This window comes from Hemibagrus wyckioides, linkage group LG08 (genome assembly GCF_019097595.1).
Source record: "Hemibagrus wyckioides isolate EC202008001 linkage group LG08, SWU_Hwy_1.0, whole genome shotgun sequence".
In the NCBI taxonomy this organism is placed as follows: Eukaryota; Metazoa; Chordata; class Actinopteri; order Siluriformes; family Bagridae; genus Hemibagrus; species Hemibagrus wyckioides.
The window spans coordinates 21,428,929-21,446,327 of NC_080717.1; the positions used below are offsets into that span (position 1 = coordinate 21,428,929).

The window sequence follows — 17,399 nt, forward strand, 5'->3', positions numbered from 1 at the left end:
CAAATGAAAATAAGTGGAGTCAAGGCAATAGTGATAAATACTTCAATTATTGTAAGTTATGTAAAAGGTATAAATAAGTATGTAAATATTATATATAGGTAGAAATAAGATATTGCACAATAGTTGAACATAGGGATTATTGCATATAATAAGAGGGTATTAAAATGTCACGGGATGTCAAATAATATAGAATGAAAAAGTGCAGCAGAATGTTAATATACTGAGTAATATATGAATAGACACATACTGAGGGATACAGAGAATGTAAACTTCTATGTTTTGTGTACAAAAAATGCCGGATTAGATTGTTGTGACCCTTTAGTTTATGCGTACCTGTGTGTGTGTTCACAAGCCGGGTAGCATTTAGCTCCCGTATGGTGCTGGAGTAGAAGCTGTTCTTAAGTCTATGGCTTTGTGAAGTGGTGGACCTGAATCATTTTCCAGAGGGCACCAGTTTAAATAAGATGATGTCCAGGGTTTGTTTGTAAACAAACAAACAAATAAAATAATTATAGGGGATAATTAATCATGGTTGTGTATATAATTCCAATAAAACCCTAAAGGCTATCTTTTGTAAGTGATGTTTGGCTGCCTAAAACATAAAAGAAACTTCGTGTACATCCCTAATGTAATCTGTTATGGGCTAGACAATTTTTAACAACTTGCTGATATTCAAAAAACTTTATACAGGAGCTACTTCCAAAACCACACCCACAGGTTTATACAGGGGTCCCCAAACCTTTTTCTGTGAGGGCCACTCTATCTATCTATCTATCTATCTATCTATCTATCTATCTATCTATCTATCTATATATATATTTTTTTTTTTTTTTTGGGGGGGGGGGGGGGGGTTCAGTCTGTACCAGAAAATTACATGTGCCAAAGTATTAATGTGCAGATTTTATTATGATTTTAAATGTATTTATTCAATTCAATTCAATCTATTTTGTATAGCGCCTTTTACAAGGAACATTGTCTCAAAGCAGCTTTACAAAACAAGAGTAACAGAGAAAGGGGAGGGGAAAAAATGAAAATAAAAAATAACTAAATAACTAGAAATAAGATGAAGTTATTAAATTTAATTATTAAACTATTTTATCCCTAATGAGCAAGCCTGTGGCGACGGTGGCAAGGAAAAACTCCCTGGGATTTATTATGCCTCCTAATGCTAGAATAGTTTATTATTTTGTACAGACAAGTGATCATTACTTTTCAAGAGATACACCGACCAGGCATAACATTATGCCCACCTACCTAATATTGTGCTTGCAGCCAAAACAGCCCTGACCCATGTGTATTCTGACAGAGCCAGCATTAACTTCTTCAACAATTAATTTTAAAGCCAACCTTCATTATCAAATACTGATATGATATAAGAAAAATATATATTTAAAATTATATTTTCAAAATGTCTCTGGCTTTGTTCAATATGTTTGGGGATCCCTGCCCTAGGGCCTAGGCAGAACACCGTTTATTTTGACCATCGGTCAGTAGAGTCCAGTAGTTTGGGTCGTCTCCGGTCCGGCAGAGAGCAGCAGTGAGCTGGAAGCGGAACGTGGTCCACCACCAGTGAGCAAGTGGGTAATGCACTTCCGTTGCTTGATGTATGCTCTCTATCATTTATTAAAGCGATTATTAAGGGTAAATAGTTGTTATATTTACATGATTAATCCATTCGATCCAATCAGTTAATAAACTGGTAATAGTACATGTTGTGTTTGGGTTTAAAGGAGTGAACGATGTCTGCCATGTTTGATGGGAATACCTTGTCAGCGATGCAGACTTCTCAGTGCCACTCTCAGAATAACTACAGGTGGGATCCACTACACTACACTACACTACACATATCCTCTACATTAGTATGTTTACTAGGCGATAAAAACGAGAATAGCAGACGAAACAAACACTTTTCACGCTGACGATAAATAAAAGTATATTAATAATATAGACGTTACTCACAGTTTGGCTTCTGAAAGCGTTTTTGTTACATTTTCCTTCAGTTTCCTTTTTTCATTCATGTCTGTAATACAACTTATACTCTGCCAACAGGTCACTCTTGTGAATAATGTTCAAAAATGTCTTTCGATAAATAATAACTTCTCCTCTCTACAGTCCCCAGGAGCTTGCATTGGAAATCAAGGCATTCATCAGTGGTGTTGACCAGACACAAGGGCGTAAACTCAGTGTCCGTGATCATGCGCGCTGTGCTGTCCGTCTCCTCCGCACCGTGCCGGCTTGCCGAGGAGCAGTCCTGGAGCACCTTCGGGGTGTTTATGATGAATATGTGGCATCCTTTTTTCAAGACCTGGAGGCGGAGAGTGACAACGGCACTAATAGTACAACTACAGGAACCAACACCAGCGTGTCCAACCTAGAGGATGTAGTTAAAGAGATCCATGCGGTCCTGCTTGAGTTTATCCGGCTTAACCCGAAAGCCTGGGCGCCGCTGGTGTCTTCTTGGGCAGTGGATTTGCTTGGACAGCTCAGCAGCAAGCATGCAGGGAGAAGAGCAGCACCTCATTCTTCTAGCCTGAATGAACTCCTGCAGCTGTGGATGTCATGTGCAGCTACTCGCTCCCTCATGGAGTGTTACTCTCAGTGTCTGGCAGCAATGTTGGCCTGGTGTCCTGATGCCTGTGTGGATGCTTTGCTGGATACATCTGTACAGCACTCGCCTCATTTTGACTGGGTGGTTGCTCACATTGGCTCTGCTTTCCCTGGCACTATCATCAGCAGAGTGCTTGCCTGTGGACTCAAGGACTTTTATGCACATGGATACCCTTCAGGTGAAAAGTCCAGCCAGCTGCAAGCAATGGACAAAAGCAGCAGGGTGCCAAAAATAGGCTCTGTGGTTGGCATCCTTGGGCATTTAACTTCCAGGCATTCTGACAGCATTAAGAGAGAGCTCCTCAGGATGTTCCAGGATAGCTTATCCCCCTCACCGCAAAATGCTCCTCCGTCTTCGGGGGCTGCGTGGTGGGAGAGCTCACCTCATCTCCGCAGGGTCACGGTGCCTTTCCTGCTTCAGTTAGCTGCTCTCTCACCAACTCTACTTGGTGCTGTGTCAGTTGAACTAGTGGAGTTCCTTCGTCCACCTGTGCTACTCCAACTGCACGCTCAGTTCCAGGGCTTGCCCAGAGAAGAGCTAGAGAACATGTTGGGCTTAGCAGTGCACCTGATCAGTCAGAGCCCTGCAGGTGGACCACGGGTCCTGCGTTTTCTTGCAGACACCGCCACACCAGCCTCTGTTATCATTTCAGGCCCCACGCCCTCACCCCATGATGGTGTACGTGAAGCTTGTGACCGTCTACTTCAGATGCTTCTTCTGCATCTCCACAAACTTGTGTACAACAGACCTGATGGTGAAGAGCCATATCCACACTCAACCTCTACCTGTGCAGTGCCACGTGTGATCCCATTTCTTGAGGAGCTACAGGCCCATGTTGGCGAACTCTGCGCTGAGACACTCAGACTCGAAAGAAAAAGACATCTCTGGCTGCATCAGCTGCTGTGTCTGCTGTCTGTTTATGGTGGCCCTAGTGTAGCTACCGAAGCATTGTGCCAGCTGCTCACACAAGCCAGGAACCCTGAGGAGCTGGCATTAGCTTCACAACTCCACTCTCCTCTTTCCTCCTCCATCCCAGGACTGCTTCCAGCAGCTGTGGCACGCTGCGTTGCTCAGATCCACACCCAAAACTTGAACAGTAGAGAATTAGCACAGCTCTTGAACAACCTGGCTACAGCAGTACAAAGCCAGGAAGAAGACTGCAAAACAGGCAGTGCTGCATCTGGAAGTTCAATACATTCATCAATGGCAGCTCAGGTTGGAGCTGCTGTTTCCGGCCATCTCCATGATTTCTGTCCACTTCTCCTTCACGGTGACACCATGGTATCTAGAGCAGCTGCTCGCCTTCTGTCCTGCAGCCAGCTACCAAAAGCTTGCACACCAGCACAGCTGCTACTTATATCACGGGCAGCAGTGGCACATTTCTTCATAGCTCTGCGACAAAGAGGAGAGGGACTGAAGGTTGGAGGACAAGGTGGTGGTGAGGCAGTTGGTTACTCTATGCGCTTGCTCTCCCACCTAGCAGGTTACTCCTCCCTGACGCTCAAAATTGTCTTGCAGCAGCTCGTAGAAGGAGCGTTACATAAGGGCAACCGAGATCTGTTCGGAGGCCTGAAAGAAACCCCAAGTGAGGATAGTGCTCTCACGCCCGCACAAGTTCCAGACTTGGGTGCTTCTCTGTTGGACATCAACTCTAAATTTGGCACAACTGTCAACTTCTCCGGTAGTGTGTGGTCTGTGTTTCATGCTGGGGTGATTGGAAAGGGTCTGAAACCTCCTCACATTCCTTCGCATTCAGACCCTGATAAGGTTAACCAGAACATGCAGACTTTGCTTGCTGTCACAGTGCAGTGCTGTAGCTCTGGTGGAGGAGGAAGCAACAGTAATGGTTCAGGCTCCGGAAATACCCGTTTCCACCCAGCTGCTGAATCAGTTTTAGATGAGCCCTCCCCGATCAATGCAGAAGCTGCTAAGGTCATTGCAGTAACTCTGGTGGAGAATGTTTGCCCAGATGTAGCAAATGGAGAATTGTCCTGGCCACCCGAGGAACATGCCAAGACTACTGTTGAACGAGACATACACATCCGCCGAAGTTTTGAAGCCAATCCTGTGTTGTTCCACCTTCTTCGAGTGGTGGCAGCAGGACGACCAGCTCTCTGCTATTGCTCTGCTGTTTTGAGAGGACTCCTAGCCACACTACTGGCCCACTGGGAGGCTTCAAGAGAGCCTTCAGTGACAGATTCCCCCTGGCATCTCCAAGCATCTTGCCTGCTAGTGTCCTGTATGGGAGAAGGTCAGCTTTTGCCACCAGTGCTAAGTAACATCCATGAGGTCTTTCCTCATCTCTCCCCATTTGAGGTTAGACTTTTGCTGGTGGGTGTGTGGGAGTACATGCGTGGGAACAGCCCTATGCCACAGAAATTTACTTTTATTGCTGAGAAAGGAATGTTTTTCAGAGATTTCTCTCGGGATGGTGATGTGGCACGTTACATCGCACCAATCCACAGCGTACTTCATAAGAACATTGACCGGCTCGGACACTTGTGTTGGAGGTTTCAGATATAGCAGACCTGTTTGTTTGTTGTTGTTTTTTTAGGATAAATGATATTTCTAAGCACTGGGTTTATATTTGATATTAATTTTCAATTTCATTGTAGTATTAACCAGTGTTTATCTCCTAAATCCCTGTGGTCGACAGCAATCTAATTAGAATGTTCAATTGATATGATTATTGATATGATTTTTTTTTTATTAAAGGTCTTTTCAGATTAAAAATTCATTAAGTGAACGGAAATGGGAGGAGAAATGCATTCTTTATCATTTGTTTTAAAGAAATGGACCATTGAAAGTATAAGAGTCTTTTTTTTATATATATATCTCGTGGTTGTTATTTTTTACATTAGTGACTGTTTATATAAGGCTTTGGTAGTAATAGTATAAGGTTACAGCTCCTGTTTGGAAACTGAACAAAATGTATATAACATTTGTACGAGTTTGCTTTTTTTGAATCTTGTTCTTTTCGACATGCCCTGTTCTTTGAGAAGGGAAAATAAAAAGGTTTTGAAAAATCTGTATTGAGGTTCTCTGATCTTTAAGCATTTGATAGCTTCACTCACACTGAGAACAATAAAGATGCTCGGAAATGATATGAACACGCCGTCTGTTAAAACGGCGTTAAAAGAGGGTAATGTGACGAATTTGCATATCGAATATTTGCATCATCCTGATTTGCATGCCAGATTTCCCATACGGAGTCTGCAACCTTATTAAAACGAGTCTAAAGCATTATGGTTCAATTTTCCGCCAATTATGCGCGTCCACGTACTGATAAGTGGCGTGCATGTCAGTTTCCATGGTGACCAGTCATCCGCGCTTTGATCGAACGAGCCGAGCGCCAGTAGGCGGGATTAATCCAGTCAATCCAAGATGGCGGCTGCCTTCAATGAAAGGTAAATTAAAGAGTTATCATCCTGTATTATTTGCGTACCGTTTTACGATCTCTCTCTCTGTTTCCTGCACGCGCGTTGATGCCATTTCTAAATTCGATAGAAGTCATGTGAAGACGCTGAAAATTCAAGCAGGTATTAAATGAGGAAGCCGGATGAATGCGTGGCTGTGGATTTGCTAGCATTTGAATCAGCTAGCGCTAGCGACATGCTAATGTTTTCTGGTGCAATGGCCCGTCTTTGTAATTACTGACGAAGCTGATTTATGTCAGGTATATTTATATCTATTCATGTTCTGCGCTTTTTAATAAGTTTGTTCACCCATTTGGGATGACTGGCGGCCTGCTTGGATTGAATTATCCATGATGATTGGCGCAGCTAGCTAGCACCGGAAGATGGCTGACTGAATTGAACTGAAATGAATCTATGAGGATCTAGTATTATCAGCAGGATTTTCTTCAGTTTAGCATCCCTGTCCTTAACAGCACACACACACACACCTGCTTCTGACAGATGAAGTGCAATTTGGACGTTCATTTCCCTGGCTCTTTTTATGTTGGGGCTTTTGCAGTCATCACTGAGGATTTTCAACCGAAAGTTCTACTAAGATGTCTTTTAGTCCGATTACACAGCTTTTCCACATACGATAGATTAACAAATGTTTTGGGAAACCCCTTCAAAATCATTGAATTCGAAGTTTGGGGATGTCCCCTTCCTGTTGCAACATGACTGCACACCAGTGCACAAAGCAAGGTCCATAAAGACATGGATGAGTGAGTTTGGTGTGGAGGAACTTGACTAACCTGCACAGAGTCCTGACCTCAACCTGATAGAACACCTTTGGGATGAATTAGAGCGGAGACTGCGAGCCAGACCAGAACTGGGATATCTGCCTTTACATGCACATGAATTTAATATGGAGTTGACCAGGTGTTGTATCAGGTTAAGGTTAGGACTCCATACCAAACTCGCTCATCCATGTCTATATGGACCATGCTTTGTGCACTGGTGTGCAGGAATAGGAAGGAGCCATCCCCAAACTGTTCCCACAAAGTTGGGTGCATGAAATTGTCCAAAATATCTCGGTATGCTGAAGCATTAAGAGTTCCTTTCACTGGAAATATGGGGCCAAGCCCAACACCTCAATTCAGTGATTTGGAGGGGTGTCCCAAAACGTTTGGCAATATAGTATATGTGTAAAATATATTTTAGATGTTTATGAAGTTCCTTCTCATACCCTAGATTTACAGAAAAGTGCTTGAAAACTTGTGAAATAGTTATTTTAATTGATCTTAAATGTTTAATATGTAGCAACCTTAAATACACTTACATTTAGTAACATGTCGTTTTTTTAAGTTTTGAAGAAAATAGGAAAAAAGTACCCAGACACCCACTTCCTTATTTTAGCTGACTGAAGATGAAATCTTTTGTTATCTCTCTCTTTTTGTTGATGGTGTATGTATAAATGTTTTTTTTCCCTCTTTCTCTTTGTTTAGAATGGGGCTGCTGTTTGGGATTTGCATCTCTTTGCTTTTAGGCACCGCTTGGGCTGTGGATCGGGGAAACTTCAAAACCTGCGATCAGAGTGCATTCTGCAAGTAAGTGATGGCCACTGATGATTTGTGCTTTATGCACTTGAGTAAAATTGACCGTATGCTTTATATTTTTTAATATTTAAACAGTTCACACACCCTTACATTGCCCTGTCTGTTTCAAAACATCAAATGAAGCTTCATGTTGTTTGTCTCCAGGCGTCAGAGGGCAGTGAAGCCTGGGCAGTCTCCATACCGAGCTTTACTGGACACTCTGGAGCTCAGTGACTCCAGACTCACTCTACAACTCATCAATGACAACAACAAGGTAAGTATCTAAAGCAAATCATTTTCTGATGTGAATTCAGTGACGCTTTTCAAGCAGTTTTTAACTGTGCTTCTGTACTGTCGCTCATGGCAGGTGCACTTGCTGTTGGAGCTCTATAGGCTCCAGGGGAACATCACTCGGGTAAAAATAAATGAGCTGAAACCCCTGAAGCCTCGATTTGAGGTGCCAGATGTGCTGGTAGGGGAGCCACCCACTGAGCCGTGAGTCATTGAACATTGCAGAGAGCTCTGGTATGCATTAAACTTTTCTGTATGTAGTGCAATGCCTGATATATGTGTGTTTCTGTCTGTGTTAGTCTCTCAGTGCTGTCTAAGGATGATAATGGTGTGGTTTTGTCTCTGGGAGCGGAGAGCCAGAGGTTGATAGTTAGTGCTCGCCCCTTCAGGCTGGATATCATGGAGGGGCCTGAAGTGCTGCTGTCACTGAACTCTCGTGGCCTGCTCGTTTTTGAGCACCTAAGGCTGCGGAAAGACACGTGAGTCTCCCATCTGGCCACACTTTTATTCTTGTATCTCCTCAGAGGTTTGGTTGAACCACTCGTGTCTGGTCCTTTTCTCTAAGGAGTTTCGATCCGAACACTTGGATCAATTTATGCTTGTTAATTGTGTTCTCTATGCAGTGTGGGAGGAAAGAGGAAGAAAACATGGTGTACGCATTTAATTTGATATATCTAACATTTGTCTTATAGTGACACAAAAAAAAATACAGAAGCCAGTTGATTGGTTGCGTAAGTAGTCATCCCTGGGGGCAGATCTGCTTCTAGCTGTGAAGTCTTCTGGGATATGTCTCTACCATAGAAATGAAGGCAAAATATTTTCTTGTTTTCAGCAGTCCTTATTGTACCTAATAATTTTTTTTGGCATGTTTTTTTTTCAATTGGACATTTTTTAGACATGAATGCTGTATTTAGAAATAAATATCTCACTTAAATATATAAGTAAAGCATTTACTTTTCTTACTTGTGTTCTTGACCTTTAAAAGACTGTTGCTTAGGTAGTTGTACATGCATAGAGGAAAGAGCAGTCTGAGTTTCCTGTGACTGCATAGAAAGAAAGCTGCATGCACTGAGCATTTTTCAGTATTCAGCACAACGGAAAAAGCATTTACAGTGCTGCTGTGGAAAGTATTACAGTGCAGAGGAAAGATAGCTATCTATAGACTGCTTTCTGTTTGAAGATATTTATCTGCAGAACTAAATTATTCTATTAATGTAATATATAGTCTGAATTATTCAATCTCAACTCAACTTTACTCTTCCTGTGTGTGTGTGTGTGTGTGTGTGTGTGTGTGTGTGTGTGTGTATATATATATATATATATATATATATATATATATATATATATATATATATATATATATATATATATATATATATATATATATATATATATATATATGTGTACAGTCAGACAGACCCAGACAATGCAGAAGTGAAAGATAATGTTGATGGAGCTGAGGAGCAGGACAATGAAGAAAAGGTGGGGTTTCTGTGGGTATGAGAGTGAGAATAAAAGGAAATTACCTGTTTATTTTAATTTTCTTTCATATTACCCACCCTAACCACAGCCTTTTCTTTGTGTTTATGTGCCACAGGCAGAAGATGGAGGGAAAGATAAAGAAGAAAAAGATGATGGCTTGTGGGAGGAGACGTTCAAGTCGCACACAGACAGTAAACCCAATGGTGTGTGATCTCAGCATGATATAGTCATGTTTAAAAATAAATAAAGAAATAACACAGCACAGTAAATAAAATATCGCTCTTATTTTTTTTAAAGCAGTATTTTAATAATCAGGCCACTCAGTTTGCCAGACAATGTTCTGCTCAAGGACTGGGGTTTTAGATGTAATTTAGAGTTGTCTGGGAGAGTACACTTTTCTGAACTTGGCACAAGGTATTTATTGTTTGAAAACTTCTCTTCCTTCCTCAGGGCCAGCGTCGATTAGTTTAGACTTCTCTTTGCCTGGAGTAGAACATGTATACGGCATACCAGAGCATGCAGACAACCTTAAACTCAAAACCACAGAGTGAGTACACACAAACAGCTGCTGGATTGCTGTATAGTTTCATTTTATACATTGAATTTATTGTTTCGAATGATGTGCCATTGAAGTGACTATTGTGAATATTCACAGCTTTTTTTCTTACAAATCCTGCATGTTTGGTTTGTTTTCTTGCCCTAGTGGGGGAGACCCGTACAGGCTGTACAATCTGGATGTGTTCCAGTATGAGCTCTATAACCCCATGGCCTTATACGGATCCGTGCCAGTGATGCTGGCCCATAATGCTCAGAGGACCATGGGGATCTTTTGGTTAAATGCTGCTGAGACCTGGGTGGACATCAGCTCCAATACCGCCGGCAAAGTAGGGAGACATTTGGGTATTTCTCAGTTATAGAGCATGAACATAACACTAGTTTGTGCACTGTGGCTCATCAGAACATTACAAAGGTTTTGATATCATATGCATTTTGTAAATAATAAAACATGGCATGGGGGAAATAATCAGAGTGGTGTGATGCTGTTATCGCACCAAATTAGATTATTTTTAGCAAGCATTTTTAGCAGTTGTCTATTGAAAATGAATGCACTGTCTTATTGAAGGCCAAACATGATTTCAGGAGAACCATGGTATTCTGAGAATTTGCTTCTGAATGTAGTCTCTTGTACAAGCTGTTAACGTTTCCCCCGTCTCTTGCTACAGACTGTGTTTGGGAAGATGCTAGACTTTGTTCAGGGCTCCAGTGAGACTCCTCAGACTGACGTGCGCTGGATCTCTGAGAGTGGCATCATTGACGTCTTTATCATGCTTGGACCCACACCATCTGATGTCTTCACACAATATGCCTCACTTACAGGTACACACACAATGTCCCTTCTTTAAAGCTTTCAGGTCTATATGTTGATTCCAAGCCACTACATTGTAACTGCATGTATACAGAGGCTCTTTCAACCACAATTCAGAATGTAAACCAAAATATGACATGCATTTTGGACATGTATTATTTAACTCTCTTACTTTTTGTTTTCCTGCCTTTCTCTCTGCTGATCTATATACACGCACACACCAGGCACCCAGGCCTTCCCTCCTCTGGCTGCGCTGGCCTACCACCAGTGTCGCTGGAACTACAATGATCAGGATGATGTGAAGGCAGTTGATCAGGGCTTTGACGAACATGACATTCCATATGACTTCATCTGGCTGGACATCGAGCACACAGATGGCAAGCGCTACTTCACCTGGGACCCTCACAAGTTCCCGCAGCCCAAAGAGATGCTGCAGAACATCATGGACAAGAAACGCAAGGTCAGTCAGCGTGCAGTGCATGTTGCTTTAAATGGACTGTTCTTTACAAGTCTGAGCCATATTTTATTACATGAGCAAACTTAACACTACGTTATGTTGTAGGAATAGATTTTTAGATTTCAATTTGAATATAACTATAAATCTGATATTTTGAGACAAATGAAATGTCCAGGTGGAATTGAGGCCTAGCTGTGCAGATGTAGCATCAAAACAAAGCATTTTAGAAATATGAAGAATCTAAATCCACTGAAATCCTGTCCTTTCCAGATGGTGGCCATCGTAGACCCTCATATTAAAGTGGACAGCGACTACAAGATCCATAATGAGTTAATTGCTAAAAACTTCTACGTCAAAAACAAAGATGGCAGAGACTACGAGGGCTGGTGCTGGCCAGGTCAGAATGGCGTCCGCAGACGATCATATATCTACTACTACTACTTTCGGCTTTTCCCTTCAGGGTTCGCCACAGCGAATCATCTCTCTCCACCTATCCCTATCTTCTACATCCTCAACACTTGCACCCACTAGCTTCATATCCTCATTTATTACATCCATATACCTCCTTTTTAGCCTTCCTCTTTGCCTCCTGCCAGGCAGCTCCATGTCCAACGTTCTCCTACCAGTATACTCACTTTCCCTTCTCTGAACATGTCCAAACCATCTTAAGCTGGCCTCCCTAACTTTGTCCCCCAAACGTCCATGACGACCTGTCCCTCTGACGCAACCCTCTCTATATATCCGGGCTTGGGACCGGCACAGAAGTCACTGGATTGTGACCCCCATGGCTAAATTTACAGACAATAATATATACAGTATCTTATTAATGAATGTTGTGAAGTATCTTATTTATTTTACTGTGAAAAGTCTAATGCAAATGTTCTCTTTTTCCCCCACATACAGGTAACTCTGGTTATCCAGACTTCACTAAACCAGAGATGAGAGCCTGGTGGTCCAGTATGTTTGCATTTGATCAGTATGAGGTAAGAATCCTTCTTGGTGTTACATCATTTTAAGCTGGCATGGGCGTGTCAGAAACAGTTCTATATTGGTCCTCTGCCATGCCCTGTCATCTTCTTTGCCTTCCTCCCACTACTTGCTATTTGCCTGAGCCAGCTCTTGAACAGAGTAGGAATGGGGTGATTTCTAAATACACTGCCTTAATGAGCTGGGTATACAAACAGATCTACTCTATAAACAAGTGCAGCCTTTACAAAAACAAGCATGGCTGAAAAGTTAGCTGGCATTAGCTGACTTGTTTTGACTAAACAAATCTGCATAAGGTGCAAGACTAACACTTGGATGCTGCTTTTCCTACATTACCTAAGGAGCAACTTCATGCAGCACAGGACGTTATTTTGGTTAACAAAGTTAGTTGATAAGCAGCTGATGCTGGAGATGTGCAGATGTTTCACATTAATAAGTATAAATAGATAAATAAAAGTACAACCAATTTTATTATTATTATTATTATTATTATTATTATTATTATTTCTTTTTTCTTTATTACAATTTTTTACTCTTATTTCTTATTCTAAAGTTAGCATTTATCTAACATATAACTATACAACATATTGAAAGTGTCAACTTCTACCTGCTACTCGTTTTACAAAAATAGTGTAGAGCGTCTTGTGATCACTGTAGCCTCCGTTTTCAGCCTAGTGACCTATGTAGCATCAGTATGTAGTGCACAGCTCTTCAGCTTGTCCACTTCTAGCATTGTGCATCGACCTGAGGTTGGATTCCTCTTTTGAGTTTCTATTTATGTCCTGTTTTATTTGTAATGTTTTAAGGGAGTTGCCTTTGGCATTTTCATCAGAGGTCTAGTTCAGATTATGTTTTGTATAGCTGCTGTATGTCTTTAATGATATAATTATTTAATGATATTATTAATAAATGTTAATAATAAATTAAAATTCACCCTTCTCTAGAGAAATACGAAATATTTGTTTCATAATATGCATCATTTTATAGTGAACTGGTTGTTCTTGTTCAAACTGTAGGGTGCGATGGAGAACCTCTACACGTGGAATGATATGAACGAGCCGTCTGTGTTCAATGGCCCAGAGGTCACCATGTATAAAGACGCAGTACATGGCAACTGGGAACACCGAGATCTCCACAACCTCTACGGCTCCTATGTGGTGAGTGCATCTCCGTTTATATGCTGGAATAATGGTTTCTTTTTATTTATTTTTTTTCTTGTGCTCTTGAACAATAAATTTCCATAATTCTCTGAGTAAAGAATTTTTTTCTTTTTTTTTTTTTCTTTTCCTGAATAGCAAATGGCCACCATGGACGGTCTGATCCAGAGATCTGGAGGAACAGAGAGGCCTTTTGTTCTTACTAGAGCCTTCTTCGCTGGCTCACAGAGATATGGTTAGTACTACACCCCTCCTAGACACACTGGAGAGAAGTATTTTCTGAAAGTGAAGTGACACAGTGCACACTTTGTTTCCCTTTTGTGTGCATACACAGGGGCTGTGTGGACTGGAGATAATGCAGCCGAGTGGGACCACCTGAAGATCTCAATCCCCATGTGCCTGAGTCTTGGGCTGGTGGGCATCTCATTCTGTGGAGGTTGGTTAAATTTTTTTTTTTTTAAACGTTGTTTCAGCTGCTCCCTGTTTGGGGTTCACCTCAGCGGATCGTTTGGTCCGCATGTTTTGATTTGGCACAGGTTTTACGCCGGATATCCTTCCTGACGCAACCCTCCCATTTAACCCAGTCTTGGAACTGACACTAAGAGTTCAGAATCGAACCCAGGCCATGGCAATGAGAGCGTGGGATCCTGCCTCTAGACCACTAGGAGGCTTAAAAATTTTATAATACATGTGTATTATGAACAAATTTAATCATAACCACTGCCACATACATTAGACTGTGCTCTTATTATTTGCGTAAAAAACCTCAGATTTTCCATTCCAAAACATGGATACATTTGATGAATGCAAAAACGCCCAACCTCCAGCCTGCAGACAGAACAAAAAGAAACACAAAGCAGAAGTCCCTCAGGAAGACCACAGACCGTGCAGCAGTGTTTATCATATTATTATGCTGACCTTTTGACTCCGTCATAGTTAAGCTCTTCACATAAGAAATGCCCTAGTTACATATTGTCATATATTTTTTCTCCATAGCTGATGTTGGTGGCTTTTTTAAGACCCCCAGTACTGAGCTGCTGGTGCGTTGGTACCAGACCGGAGCCTACCAGCCGTTCTTCCGTGCACATGCCCACCTGGACACTCCTCGTCGCGAGCCTTGGCTCTTTGGACCCGAGAACGCTGCTCTCATCCGAGATGCTGTTCGTCAGCGCTATGCTCTCCTGCCTTACTGGTACCAGCAGTTCTACCATGCATACAGGACCGGCCAGCCTGTCATGAGGTCAGTGACACAGACCCTTACCTCACTCACAGACTTGATTATCCTCTTATATCATATAGACTGACTCAGGATTTTTGCACTGTTCTTACAGTTTGTCATTAATTTTTTTGCTCCTCCTTTGTGTTAGGCCTCTGTGGGTTGAGTATCCAAAAGACGCAGCTACTTTCACTATTGATGACGAGTTTCTGATTGGTGAGTGATTTTAATCTGGTGATAAGTGTGTAAATCTTTTTTTTCTTTATTTATTCTAACCAGGCAATCATTATGAACAAATTGTCCATTGAAGGATATTTCTGAACATGTGAGTAAAGTGTAGCATGCTGAACTTTGTTTCAGGTCGAGATTTGTTGGTCCACCCTGTCACTGAGGAGGGGGCACGAGGAGTCACAGCCTACCTGCCTGGATCTGGGGAGGTGTGCAGAGTTTTAAGTGCTAAATCCTTTAAGATAACAGACTTGCAGTGGTTAGAATTCGTTATTATTTGACCAGGCCTGGCTCTGAAATTATGTCTGGAATATGTTTAATATAGAGTCCTCTCCTTCTTACGATACTTATTATATTACCTGATCTTTCTTCCTCTTCAGGTTTGGTATGATGTCAACACATTCCAGAAACACAGCAGTGCTCAGAATCTCTACATTCCAGTCACCATGAGCTCTGTACATGTCTTTATATTTAAAATGAATACATTTTTTTTTATTTTGTTAATAAATGTTTGATTACATGCAATCTGTGCTTCTGCTTGGCATAGATCCCAGTGTTCCAGCGTGGCGGCTCCATCATTCCTAAGAAGGTCAGAGTTCGTCGGTCATCTGTGTGCATGGAGAACGACCCCTACACCTTGTATGTGGCCCTCAGTCCACAGGTAGCCTGGATATTCCTTCTTCCTGAACAGAAGAGTTGTTTTACAGATATTTTCTTCAAACAAAACAGAAAGTCTTGCCTTTCTTTCCTCAGAGAGTTGCTGAAGGTGAGCTCTACATAGACGATGGCCACACCTTTGGTTTCCAAACAAAGAAAGAATTTGTCCACCGCAGGCTTACCTACTCCAACAATGCCCTGAAATCCAAGTATGCTATAGACACTTCTTGTTTGGCTTTTACTGACGTTTTTATTTGCCTAAATAATTCTCCACATTCTGTGCAAACCTGATGATTGGGGGTTCAAACAAGAGTATTTTGTCTTTTCAGAAACTTGTGTCTGGATTGCAAGTTCAGAACCAAATCTTGGATTGAAAAGATTTTCATATTGGGAGCCAGTAAGCCCAACAAGGTTACTCTTCAAATGAATGGTATGTCCTTAAGTTCATTTATCTTTCCTTAGGTTAATAATACTAAGTATTTTGGAAGTTCTACACATAAAATAATGAGCTTAAGTTTCATTCATTGGGTTTGCTTTTTCTTTTCTTTAATTTAAAAAAAAGCAGATATATATTTTTCTTTAAAACAGTAGAAGAATCCTACTTATGTAATTTTTCAATAAACACCAACTGATCTAGAAGTAGTGACTGTTACTGAATATCTCCTAATTCTTTCCAACAGGCCAAAACACCGTTGTGGAGTTTGAGTTTGATACCTCCATGTCTGTGTTAACCCTGCGCAAGCCGGGCATGAACGCTGCAGCAGACTGGACCATCCTGCTGCAGTAATACACTGGAGGAGCACGGGAGCCTGGGTGCAGGATCCAATCCATGTGACCAAGACGGGGTGGTTCACTGAAACTGACCAACAGATACAAGACTACTCAGAAAAATACAATCATGTTTGTTATTAACTCCTACACTGTGTTCACACACACACATACACATCTACACACATACACAATCAGGGAAAGGGGTGAATTGTGATTTAGTAGGAGGGTATTTCAGATTAGTTTTGGGGGCGGAGTGGGACGGTAGATAGTTCTGGTTTTAAATATTGTAAGCCCAATGTCCGAAAATCAAGTAACATAAACTGTTTTCCTGTAGTAGATGATATAGTCAGCCTGTTCTCATATGCCTGTAATTAAAAGGAGTGGAGAGCATGTTGGATGTACTTGACTTATTCCAATTATTTCAGTTCGGTTTAAGATAGAAGACTTGTTTTGCTAATTTTCATTGATTTTATATAGTAGATTAATGGCTGAAAGGTGGGCAGCACTTGATAAACTTGGAATTATGTTTCAGGGAATTAAACCACTGACTTAGTGGAAGTGTTTCCAGTTTCATTTTACCTTTTGTTGTTGAATTTTTTTCTAAGGTTTTTTTTTTCTTGTAGTACTTTGTTTTCCAGAGCACTTGAATACTTCTGAGGGTGATTAGATATGTTTAATGAAACAAACATTAATGCAAAGTTTACAATTTATGCAACAAAGGTTGCCATATAATGATAGTAATGTGACCATTATTGAGGACATGCTGATAATATCTTTAGTTGCATCATGTGCAATCAAGTGATTTATTTTTTTTCTATTTCTTGGAAATTCCTGCCATGTCTGCTGAGAGAAGTACATTAAGATATGCCTCGGTTGCTTTTGTGAGGACAACAAAGCTATCTTTCCCTTCACAAACATATAGTGTAATAAAAGCTTATGAGAGACCTCCAAAAATGTGGTATTTTTGTCATGGTAACTCTTACAGGCTGTGATTTAATGACATCTTGATGATGACTTGTTCAGGCAAGACAGTAATAATAATTAAAAAATAAATAAATAATGTTCCCTAATATGTGGGTGTGTTGTCTTTATTATTTTGTAATATGCTTTCACATTGACATGAGCATCTGACACAAACTATATGAAGTTAAACCCAGTTTATCATTAATAGCTCAATGGTTAAAGCTGT

General features: G+C 41.2%; 2 protein-coding genes across 3 annotated transcripts; both read left to right on the forward strand.

The window, feature by feature from the left end:
* Positions 1 to 1,536: 1,536 nt before the first annotated feature.
* Positions 1,537 to 5,638, forward strand: ints5 (integrator complex subunit 5). Of its 2 annotated transcripts, none has more exons than XM_058396739.1 (3): positions 1,537 to 1,641; positions 1,731 to 1,813; positions 2,113 to 5,638. In XM_058396739.1, exons 2-3 carry the CDS (start codon positions 1,740 to 1,742, stop codon positions 5,129 to 5,131), a joined length of 3,093 nt encoding a protein of 1,030 aa, XP_058252722.1. In that variant the 5' UTR covers positions 1,537 to 1,641; positions 1,731 to 1,739; the 3' UTR covers positions 5,132 to 5,638. The 2 variants fall into 2 exon arrangements, with proteins under 2 accessions (XP_058252722.1, XP_058252723.1); XM_058396740.1 differs by having other exon boundaries at positions 1,565 to 1,604.
* Positions 5,639 to 5,882: 244 nt separating this feature from the next.
* On the forward strand, positions 5,883 to 17,274 carry ganabb (glucosidase II alpha subunit b). Its single transcript, XM_058396741.1, has 24 exons — positions 5,883 to 6,015; positions 7,509 to 7,610; positions 7,764 to 7,872; positions 7,966 to 8,093; positions 8,189 to 8,368; positions 9,299 to 9,371; positions 9,487 to 9,574; positions 9,822 to 9,918; positions 10,075 to 10,255; positions 10,595 to 10,748; positions 10,962 to 11,197; positions 11,465 to 11,591; positions 12,098 to 12,177; positions 13,198 to 13,338; positions 13,477 to 13,573; positions 13,673 to 13,774; positions 14,335 to 14,578; positions 14,706 to 14,770; positions 14,915 to 14,991; positions 15,163 to 15,237; positions 15,330 to 15,443; positions 15,536 to 15,648; positions 15,769 to 15,869; positions 16,120 to 17,274. Exons 1-24 carry the CDS (start codon positions 5,993 to 5,995, stop codon positions 16,224 to 16,226), a joined length of 2,814 nt encoding a protein of 937 aa, XP_058252724.1. The 5' UTR covers positions 5,883 to 5,992; the 3' UTR covers positions 16,227 to 17,274.
* Positions 17,275 to 17,399: the final 125 nt, after the last annotated feature.